At 41.8% G+C, this 12,009-nt stretch overlaps 2 protein-coding genes across 3 annotated transcripts in view; one reads left to right on the forward strand and one right to left on the reverse strand.

Moving 5' to 3' along the window:
• LOC127585534 (MOB kinase activator 2-like) overlaps window positions 1-12,009 on the forward strand; it is a 507,209-nt gene that overhangs the window by 245,545 nt on the left and 249,655 nt on the right. The window lies entirely within an intron of this gene.
• The window catches only part of LOC127585529 (serine/threonine-protein phosphatase 6 regulatory subunit 3-like), a 95,319-nt gene that overhangs the window by 6,144 nt on the left and 77,166 nt on the right, over window positions 1-12,009 (reverse strand). Inside the window, exons 21-23 of one of the 2 annotated variants that reach the window (XM_052043066.1) lie at window positions 8,641-8,824; window positions 6,696-6,818; window positions 1,030-1,128 (exon numbers count right to left, since the gene is read on the reverse strand). In XM_052043066.1, the coding sequence (XP_051899026.1) occupies window positions 1,030-1,128; window positions 6,696-6,818; window positions 8,641-8,824 (406 nt within the window). The remainder of the gene's footprint in view (window positions 1-1,029; window positions 1,129-6,695; window positions 6,819-8,640; window positions 8,825-12,009) is intronic. The other variant, XM_052043067.1, reaches the window with a different exon arrangement.

Consider the following 12,009-nt stretch of genomic DNA (forward strand, 5'->3'; position numbering starts at 1 on the left):
CTTACATTGTAATCAATTTGCCAGAGCAATATACATTTGCTCAATCACTTTGCAATTTATTGCTTCCATCCAAACTTCTTACAATGTTCCACCAGATAAACCTGGCCATGTGGCTTTCTGCTTCATCATCCAAGTAATGTATAAAGCTTCTTCCCAACACCGGTCCTTGCAGGGATGATACCCCCACTTCCTGTGTCACATACTATCAATTCAAGTATATGCCTAGGCTTGAGGGACTACAGTTACACGGATTGAGTGGATAAGATGGGATCTTGGCTCCAATCGGCAAAACCCTAATCACTACAGTTTAGCAACACTATAACCACGTTGCACTAAAATAGACTTTATTTCTTACTTGTTCCAATTGTGTCTTTTCTCATAAAAACTGTGAACAGTATGCTTTTCTTGTGAATGCTGCTTATCTGATGCTATGAGCCTGTGATGCTCTGCAAGTAAGTTTTTCATTATACCTATGCATTCATGTACTTGTGCATGTGACAATAAACTCATCTTTGACTTTCCTACAAGAATAAATCAGAGAAATTTAAGAGGGGATTTGAAAGGAGCATTTAAAGACATGAAAGCTTAAAGTAACTGTTGCAGGTGAAGTAATGGCAAGAGCATAGATTTAAACATGTGCGATCAAAATCTAGAAGCAACACAAAGAAACACTTGTACAACTACTGATGAAGATTTAGAATGTAGTGCTTCATAGGATGATGCAAACAGATGCAAAAGTGGTTGGGTAACTACTTAAAGGAAAATAAATATACATGTGAAGAAATGAAGTAAAAATAACCATATTGCTATTCAAAAGAAAAGTTGGCACAAACTTGAAGCACTGAATGGCACTTAATATCTGAGTTTGCTGCACTAATAGTATGAACAAAGATAAGCAATTCTGGCCAGAACATCTTAGGTGTGGATTACGTGACCACTGGTGTCATGGGAATTGGTTGGTAAAAGATATTTAAATCACTCTGCTGACCGGGGCTGTGCACCAGTGTCACCTTCTCCCTCCAAACTCACTTGCTTTCCGTTTTTGCAGATGTCTCATCCACAGCACCATTTAAAACCGGAGAGAACGTCTTCTGACTCCTTGCCTCGTCATCAGATGCCTTTGATATGCTAATCACAACAGAAACCAAGTCATTACGTTGTGGGGTTAAAGGAACTCTCCACCCTCTAACTGCACCCACCTCCCCGATTCCTGATGTGCTCTTCAATCCAGATGGAAGGATTGTTTTCACTTGCATCCACCTATGGCCCAAAGCTCTGAACTGGAAAGGTACGAGCTAGGTGCTAAACTCTGATTCCAAGAGGCCGTGCTGACACCTCAAACTCGAAACCACTGGTCTCATGATAAATCTCAGAATGCAAGATTTTACAACCCAAGGTATTGACAGCAGAATGCAACATATTCAGTCACCAATAAACCAGTGCTATCATTGTACATGGGTGCAACAGGGTCCTTACAATTCTGGTTTAAAACGCTCCCGAGTCCCTTGTAATAAAAGAGGTATTTAATTTATTCAGCCACTTTAAACCAAGAGCTCCACTCATCCTCATATCCTTCTCAGTGGTACAATATGCCGGATGAATTAGCAGCATCAGAAACTCCTCATTAAGAATGTGCAAAATAGTACACATTTCACAGTGAGTTACCTATGGCCTCCTCTCTCGGAATTAAGCTGAATCAAAAGTGCAGAGGTGAAGTGACAAATACCTAGCCGAAACATAGATTTAAAAAAAAAGATAATAATATACATACTCTGGGAAGTGAAAAAGTTATACAGGATGTGATAATAAAATACCCTTTAGAAAAATAAAGGAATGATTCAATAATAAAACCAAATTGTAGATTTGACAGTATATGGAGCTTCAACTTAGATCAAAAACTGAGAAATACATGATCAGGAAAGTGAGAAATAATAGGGATTTTTATCCAAATATAATTCACGTAAACAAATGCATCCAGCATGAGAAATTAAACAAAATTTATGTTGTAACTCATTTGGGTGAAAGGAATTAAGATATTAAACATTAAAGGGATCTGGGTACAAACTAGACATGATTGGTAGATAAATATTCCACACCATAGGATCTTCTGAAAGGATAGGGGAGCAATGTTAAGATGAGACAGCAGTGGGTAGAGTGAACAGCTAGCAGGAAAGAGTATGAGTGGAATTAAGGAAAAGGTCCAAAATGCAAGTGGTCTGCAGCCCTCTCGTGAATGGTAATAAAGGGAGGGAATCCTGTGGCAGGAATAATGGGGTTATGAGACCGTAAGACATAAGAGCAGAATTAGACCATTTGGCGCATCGAGTCTGCTCTGCCATTCGATCATGGCTGATTTATTTTTCCCTTTCAACCCCATTCTCCTGCCTTCTCCCCATAACCTTTGGCACCCTTACTAATCAAGAATCAATCAACGTCCGCTTTAAATATACCCAATGACTCGGCCTCCACAGCCGTCTGCGGCAACGAATTCCACAGACTCACCACCCTCTGGCTAAGGAAATTCCTCCTCATCTCAGTTCTAAAGGGACGTCCTTCCATTCTGTGCCCTCTGGTCCTGGACTCTCCCACTACTGGGAGCATCTGCTCCACGTCCACTCTATCCAGGTCTTTCAATATTCGGTAGGTTTCAATGAGATCCCCCCTCACCCTTCTAAACTCCAGCAAGTACAGGCCGAGCCAACAAACACTCCACATACGTTAACCCTTCCATCCCCTGGATCATTCTCGTAAACCTCCTCTGGACCCTCTCCAATGCCAGCACATCCTTCCTTAGGTATGGGTCCCAAAATTGCTCACAATACTCCAAATGTGGTCTGACCAACACCTTACAAAGCCTCAGCATTACATCCTTGCTTTTATATTCTAGTATTCTTGAAATGAATGCTAACATTGCATTTGCCTTCCTTACTACCAACTCAACCTGCAAGTTGACCTTTAGGGAATCCTGCACTAGGACTCCCAAGTCCCTTTGCACCTCTGGTGGAAAGTGTGAATTCCTCCATAGAATTGTATTGGCACAGAAACCAGCCATTTGATCCACAGAATATGCTGGCTCCTGATACTTAAGACTCCAACACTTCATTGAAGTACTTTGAACCAGGAAAGAAAAGCTATACTAGACTTAATGACGAATAACAAATCAGTCTTGGTTAATGAGCTAATTATCCTGTGAATAGCACCCATTATATGTCTGGAAAGCAATGATCATTTCAAATTTATTTCAGCCTGGGAAATAAACTGATCACAAATAAAATAGCTCGAGTCTTTAATGGGTAAATCTATTGTTAGTGGGAAATATTCCAAGTTATACAAAATAAAGCTAGTTCACATGTTAGAAAGCAAAATGTCTTCCTATGGAGATTGGAAACCATAGTCAACAAGATTATCATGGAGTTATTAAGAAAAAAGACTTTCACAAGCTCAACAGAAAGTGAAGACATCGAGACTGCAGATGCTGGAATCTAGAACAAAAAGAACGCTGGACGAACTCAGCAAGTCAGGTAACATCTGTGGAGGCAAAATTTGTACATCGACATCTCCAGTTGGGGATGGGGAAGATTACCAGTATATAACGGTATAAGAAACGGGTGGGGCAGAGGCTGATGTGATAGGTGGAACCAGATGGGGAGAGAGGCTGACGTGCAGATGGAACCAGGTGGGTGGGGAGGGAAAGATGAACAAAGAGAAGAAACCTAGGTGGACAGGAGGGTGTGTGTGAGAGAAGAACACCTGGGGTGTGGGCTACCTGAAATTGGAAAATTCAATGTTCATACCATTGCCTTGTAAGCTACCCAATTGGAATACAAGTTGGTCTTCCAATTTGCGTTTGGCCTCTCTGTAGCAATAGAGAAGGCTGATGTGGCAGTAAGGAGAGTTAAGTGACATGCACCAGAAGCTGGAGATGGCCGTTGAAGACAGAGCGCAGGGGCTCTGCATTAAAGGTACTTAGGTTTCTCCAATGTACAGGAGGCCACATCTTGAGCACCGAATGCAGGAGACCAGGTTGGAAGAAGTGCAGGTGTACTTTTTCCTCACTTGAAAGGGATGTTTAGGTCCCTGAATAGTGTCAAGGGAGGAGATGAAGCAACAGGTGTTACACCTCCTATAGTTGCAGAGGAAATTGCCAGGGGACCGGGAGGGGTGGGTGGGGAGGGACAAGCAGATCAGGGGTCGTGAAGAGTGGTCCCTGCGGAAAGCAGAAAGAGGGGAGAGGGAAAGGTGTGACTGGTGGTGGGATCGTGTTGGAGCTGGCAGAAATGGCGACTGATAACGCGTTGGGTGAGGAGGCTGGTGGGGTGAAAGGCAAGGACCAAGGGAATTGTATCGCTGTTCTGTCTGGGGGTGGGGGGAGTGAGAAGCAAGTGAAACTGCAGTAGACGGGCAAAACACAATGTAGGGATTGAGAACAAATCCAGGGAACAAACAGAAGGTATAAAAGGGAACCCAAAAATAACAACTAGCGGAGGAGCTCAGCAGTCTTTGGTCAATTGTTAACCAAGAGTATCAAGTCCTTTTGATAAGGGTGGAACTGAGGGACTGAGCTGCCATTATCAAATGGTGACACAGGCTCATTTGTACAATTAGTTGCAGAATAAACATAACTTCCTACGTAGATCACAGACCTAAAAAATGGATTAGAAGGGGAACAAGACAGAAGTCAGCAGAGTATTGTGGATATGTCTCAATTTCCAAAGTCACTTTCCAGAGCAAGTACGCCTGGTGTTTACATCAGTCTGATAGCTAAAACTGACCTCACCCAGTCTCCCCATTCTCATCAGCAACTCATGGTGCCAGCCCTTCTCAGTGCTGACACTTGCTAGGGTACAGTTTCAAAGTCATAAACTATCTCAGTCCACATCTCTTCATGAGCACATAAGAAGAGCAGTAGTTGGCCAAATGATCCCTCAAACTAACTCTGTCATTCAATATCGTTGTCGATCTTCTACCTCAACCCTCATGTTCCTGGAATTCCCACAGGTTGTGCAAGGGCAGTAGTTGAGGCCAATGCAATCTGTTTGACATTTTGAAGTCCAGTGCCATCAAGCTGTTTGATTGAACTACTGCCCTGGTTTGATTCACCACAGACTTAATCTTCATGACAACCCTCATGCAATACCTCCTGATACAGCAATACTCTCCTGCACAGCCTCAATACTTGCATGCTTTCGAATACGCTCCTGCCCCATCCCACAAACACTAAGTTTCAAAAGCACAGCACTGAAAGGTCAAATGGAAATATGTCAATCTGACCCCTTAATTTCACCTGACAGGTACTGGGCTCAGGGAAAGGGAGCACTTCACAATGAATGAAGTAGTTTTGAGATGCAGTCACTTTAAAAATACAAGAAAATTCAGCAGCTAACTGGAAGACAGCAAAGCCCCCAAAACAAAATAAATAACCACTCTCATTTTAAGTGTAAAAGTGATACTGTTTGAAGGTTAACTGTTAGTAAGGAGAGTGGAAGAACTCCACCCTGCCATAATTAGATGGGACCTCAGTGTCCTCCCAGTGTAACAATGAAATGTAAGAGTAAATTATGCACACAAATCTCTTGGGTGGGGCCTGAACTCATTTACCCAATTTTCTCCAAACTATCTCAACCACTTCCTCTGATAAAACATTCCCTGATCCAGCACTGCCATGTGAAAAGTACAACCATGCTCCTCGCTCCGTATTGACATTATATTGAAGATCTTTTACCGCAGATTCTCCAACCTATGAAAATACTTCTATCAGTCACTACGTCAAACTGATTCGTCAATTGTAAAATCATTTAATGCATGCATTCTTAACTTCCCAGTGGAAACAGCCACAGAATTTCAAGCCTTTCCTACAGGAATTTTAGGCATTTTTCTTATTCGGTTTATTTCTGCTTCCCGAGCCTAATTCCAAAATATTCAAACATACAAAAAATGAAAATGGACCTAGTACTGACAACAACAATACACCCGTTTAATCCTTCTCCAGTTACAAGCAGCATTAACACCCTATTTCTTTGTTAGCTGCCACTTTGAGCAACTTTCTATTTACACTGCTACATTTCCTCATACCATGCCTGAATTTTTCTAACCCTCACATGACACCTTATCAAATACCATCTGAAAATCTTATATACAACCTCTGTAACGTCCCAACTTATCCAGCCACATCTCCAGAAGGAGCTACTTAAAATTTGTTAAACAGGACTTTAATTAGTGTTGACTATCAACTCGATTAACCCACGCATTGCTCAACACTCACTAACTGCATTCGGAGAAACGGATTCCAAGAACTTGCGCACAAACAAATATTAAAAACTTTTATTCATTTCCTAATCAAAGACATAATGTTAGTTATTTAGCAGCCCTGAGACACAGTGAACATGATGAGTATTAATTGAGTGGTTATAGTTGCCTCTACGATCTGTTCTCTGATCATAGAGTCATACAGCATGGAAAAAGGCCCTTCAGCCCAACTCGTCCATGCTAACCAAGATTTCTACCACAGCTAGGCCCATTTGCCTCTACATACCTGTCCAAATGTCTTTTAAACATTTTAATTGTACCTGCCTCTACAGGTTCCTCAGGCAGCTCGTTCCATGTACCCCAGCATCCTCTGTGTGAAAAAGTTGCCCCTCAGATCCCTTTTAAATCTTTCCTTCCAAGCTCTTTGCCCTTATTCATTAAGTTCATACCTCTGTTCATGCCGCTCAGATTCTGAAGTTTGGGGAACTGGACTAGCTTTTGAGACCTCGGAGCTGTCCCGTACACTTCCTGCAGTAGGTCCAACTTCGGAGGTAGTTAAGAGTTCTTCCTCACTGCACAAGAAATTTAGACAACTGAGCTTCACTAGGGAGAGAGATTTCATCTTCCCTTTCAGAAACTAAACAATTGCACAATTCATTCATTGGTAATTAATATTTACATATTATGAGTGCACAGTAGGGGCTTGAGCACTCAAAAGCAAAACAAAATTGCACAGTGAATGTAGTTAAGTGGTTACAGTCTGCCTCTACAACCTGCTCTCTGATCATAGAGTCATAGAGTTATACAGCATGGAAAGAGGCCATTCAGCCCAGAGGGCAAGACAGCCTCTGGCATGGAACCATTGAGAACCACGTTTTCACTGCCGGGTTTTCCATGCCTGCGTGTGACATCATACCCGTCTTCGTGGCATCTGCCACTTTTTCATTTTCTCCACTGCTCTGCATGTCTAGTGGAGGCAGGGTCTTAAACGGAAACAAAAATGGAACCTGCCTCTTCACTATGAAATACTGTCGAAGCTGTTACTACTTCCCAGTAGGTGTTTTCTCTTTTACAAGATGAACAATTAATCTTCATTAAACTTTTTGCATTGACAAAAATAGTTTTGTGAATTCTGACAGCACAATCGAGAACAATGATCAGAACAAATTAAAAAGTTTTTTTTGGTAAGGCTGAGAATTACATTTTCCCCTCACTGTATTCATGTTGACTTTCTTGAGACTACAACATGTGGGGAGGGTGCACAATCTCAACATAGTGTCTTACACTGTAGTTGGAGAAAATACCCCACACTCCACAGTGCAGTTATGGAATCACCTTCAGAGCTGCCACAGCCTCCACCAGCCAACAGTCACAAACTCAGATTGGATTATTTTGCCAAACCTTTTCTGATCCAGAAAATAATTTCAATACATTCCTCAAATGTACCAAAACATGCATACCTCTCTGAAATAAAAAAATAACTAAAGACATTACAGATTTTTATTAATAAAGTAATTCCCTCTTACTTGCAAAGGATGTGAATTTAAAGGGGTGGGAGTTATCTTTTAATCAAGATAACCCGATGAACTACTCTCAGCTGTCCAGGATTTAATAGTTACGAGGCAAAGTATGGAAATTACTGAAGATTACTCTCATCTAATTTCCTTCTCATGGATAATCACCAGAGTGACACTGATGTTGGATATGGAAACTCTGATTTCATCATTGTGCAGCTCAGCACAATACACCCTATGACTTTAAACGGCCTCCACAAAGGTATTACTACCAAATGCAATCCCATTCATCTCCCAGACTGGAGGGGCAGCACAGTGGCTCATCAGTTAGCACTATTCTCTCAGCTCCAGGGACACAAGTGCGATCTGAGTGGTGTTTGCATGTTCTCCCTGTTTATCACGTGAGTGTCTTCTGGGTGCCCTGGTTTCCACCCACATCCCAAGGTTAATTGCCCACCGTAGATTACTCCTAATGTAGGTGGGTGGTAGAAGAATCAAAAGGGAACGTAGGTAGGCACGTGAGGGAGACCAAGTTACAAAGCCACAGGGGAATAAGAAAAGGTTGAATGGGACCAGGATTGATGAGACTACTCAAATGGGGAGACAGCATGGGTCAGCGGCTTCATTATGGGGTTGTCGTAAGTATATGGTAAAGGCTTCAGTTAGCTTTACAAGCTTGAAATACGAGTGACCTCAATCATCCAAAACCACTTGTGATGGTGTCAGATCCATGAACAGTTCAGGGACCTGAACCCATCATGGCTTTAACGTCCTTCCTCTTGCTTTGCTAAACGCAAGCCAAGCCTCTCTTAGGACATGTTCAGTGACTTACATCTTCCAATGCAGTTACCCCAAAATAATACCTTTTTTTCATAAATACCTTGTGCGTGTTTTAGCTTCTGGATCGTTCACCTCAGAGGGCAAGACAGCTTCTGGCATGGAGCCGTTGAGGACCGCCACGTTTTCCGTTGCCGGTTTTTCCGTGCCTGTGTGTGACATCCTACCCGTTTTCATGGCATCTGGCACTTTTTCATCTTCTCCACTGCTCTGCACGTCCAAAGTTTCTGCACAATCAATGTGGAAATGAATTTTAACAACATTGAGCCCTGTCCTCACCACAGTCCATTCTTCTTGCTTTTGAATACCTTCCCCTCTGTAGCCTTGAAGGCAACGACATGCCAGGCTTAGACTCCAGAAAAACGGTTGCTGGCAGCAAACAGCATGTGTCGGCAGTTCTGTTCAAAAACAGACTGTATAACAACCTTGCAGCGATTCTTCAGAAATGTCCCCAAGAGAGCAAGTTGTATAGTCGTTAAGTTTATGAGTAATGCCCAATTTATCATCTCCCTGGCCCAGCAGGGTCTGGAGTAATCCTTAAATGCTCTTATCATGCTGACCACAATTATCTGACTGGGCACTGACTGTGCATCATGCTTAGGCTTTCCTGGGCTGTTAAGAAGCTGAGCCGAGACAGCTCATTTAAACTAGTCAGAATATTTCTTCTTTTGTTTTAACATTCATGCCCCAGCTTCAATTATTAATATACATTATCATGGTTATAAGGGTATAGGTATACCTTTCCCCTCTCACTCACAGAATAGTGTAGTGTGGTAGACAGAAACAGATACCAGGTCTCAGCAGCAGCCCCTGCAGAAGTGGGCAATGAAGGGGCCAAGGCATAAAACTAATTCATTACCAACTCTTCATTGGTTGGCCAGTCAAGTATTCAATCTCCATTATGCAGATTAGAAGAGAGATGCTGACTTTGTGTTTTAAAAGCCTGAGATGTTTAGAGAAGAGCAGAACTGGGACAGGATAAAATCCACCTAGAGGAACAGCAATGTTAGACAAGGGAGTCTGGGTTTTGTCTTCTTTGCATTGTTGTATCCAATCCTACATCTGCCCAAGTACAAATGATACCTTTTTCCAAGAATAATTTCCTTTTAATTATAAAAACTGAAAAAAATTGATCACGTCATGTGCTACATCAGTGACGGCACTACCAAAAGTACTTCATTGGGTATAAAGAGCTTTAGGACATCCTGAGGGAAGCGCACTATGTGATCGCTTTTGAAAAACCATTACTTAAGCTGCTGTGGAAGTAGTTATGCGTGTAATTACAGCCCAAAACTGAATGGTTTTTATTACTTTTAATTGTATCCTGATTCTGGCACCTCAAAGATTAAACCACAAAATTATCCCACTGCTATTGTTTTTGCAACAGGCATTCTCTGTAGGTAACCACACAGCCCAAATGCTAGTTGAATGGAGCTTTGCATCTAGTCCAATTATCCTTAGGTTTTCTTGTCCCCTTTCAAATCCACTCTTTGAATGACTTGGAATACTAGTCAAAATGAACGACGATAATACCTAGGGAACAGTCAGTTACGACATGTAAAACCTGCAAAATCGCAGATTATGATTGAGCAACAGCAAGTGGGAGTTACCATAGAAGAGGGTAGACGCAAGGTTGGCACCATTACCTCAAAACCAGGCCCACCAGCATGATCTGCGCAGTAACAGTTATAGATCATGGATTAGTCTCACATTACACGAAGGATTCATAGTTGAACGTGACCTATCTTGATGATGGCTCTGTCCATAAGCAGGTACTCAATTACATGTACAAGCTGATTTATCTTAAAATTCTGGACAGTGGAACTGTTTCCAGAGACAAGTATTTTAGTTCCAAGTTTCTGCTTCAATCAGCATATCTCCAATTGGCTTTAAAAACCTCATTTAAAAATGGTAACTTAGTAAATCTTATTCAAATTGCTGAAAATAAGCATTTATAAGAAATCAGTATCAATCAAGCACCTTTGAATAACCCAATTCTAAATTCAATTCATAAAAAGGAAAAAAACAATCCAGTTGAGGCACATTGGTCAATTCATTGGAAAATTAAAAGCTCATGTTTAAAAACTTTTGGTCTTGTACACAGAAGCAGCAGCTTAATGTTTTGTGCCTTTTTTAAGAGGCTGCAAACAAGCAAACAGGGGAAATTCCCAATGGTAATTAACTAGTTTTTGTGATGTGACCTGCTCAAAGCAGAATGCTTTGAAAATACCACAAGAGAGGCAAATGCAAACCGCACTTTAGATTTTGCAATCTTCTACAGTGCTTCTGCTGATTTTAAACTGACCGGGCTGAATAAAAAATCCTAATACAACTAGGCTGAGAAGCTCAGGGCAGGATGTACAAGAAACACTTAAGTGACATGAGATTTGCCTTTAAGCTCACTTTCATAGAATCATTGAAATGGAGAGCACAGAAATGGGACCCTTTCAGCCCCTCTCATCCATGCCGACCGTGATACTGATCTACACTAATTCAATTTGTCCACATTAGGTCTGCACCCCTCTCTGCTTTTCCTACCCAAGTACCCATCCAAATGTTTTTAAATGTTGTAATTATATCTGTCTCTACCACCTCCTCTGGCAGCTCGTTCATATAACCAACACCTATTTATGAAAGACGTGTCACTCAGATCTCCTTTAAATTTCTCCCCTCTCACCTTAAACGTGCCCTCTAGTTCAAGACTCCCCTGCCCCAGGAAAAAGTCTCTGACTATCTATGTCCCTCATAATTTTATAAACCTCTACAAGGTCACCTATCAGCCTCCTATATTCCAGTGAGAATAAACACAGTCTATCCGATCTCTCCTTGTAACTACAGCCCTCCATTCCAGGCAACATCCTGGTGAATCCTGGTAACTACCTGTTACCACACCCTTCCTGTAGTTGGCAGCCAGAACCATACAATACTCCTAACAATGTTTTGTCCAACTGCAACTCTTATACTCTATGCCTCTGTCTATGAAACCAAGCTTGTCAAATGCCTTCTTCACTATCCTATCCACCTGTGTCGCCACTTTCACGGAGGTATGGACTTGTACCTCAAAGTCTCTCTGTGCATCAACGATCCTAATGTCCCTGCCATTTATTCTATGTGCTAACAGAACATGACTTGTCCAAGTGCATTACATCACACTTCTCTGGATTAAATTCTATCTGCCACTGCTCCACCTAACCTTCCAGCTGATCTCTGTCTCGCTGTATCCTTAGACAACCATCTTTGCTTTCTGCAGCTCCATCAGTTTTTGTGTCCTCTGCAAACTTACTAATACTACGACACGGAAGCGCGGCGACACTTGCGGGCTGCCCCCAGACCACTATGCAAGAAGGTGCATTTCACTGTGTGTTTCGATGTACATGTGACTAATAAAGATATCTCATCTCACTTACATTCT

The sequence above is a fragment of the Pristis pectinata genome, chromosome 33 (assembly GCF_009764475.1).
Source record: "Pristis pectinata isolate sPriPec2 chromosome 33, sPriPec2.1.pri, whole genome shotgun sequence".
Lineage (NCBI taxonomy): Eukaryota > Metazoa > Chordata > Chondrichthyes > Rhinopristiformes > Pristidae > Pristis > Pristis pectinata.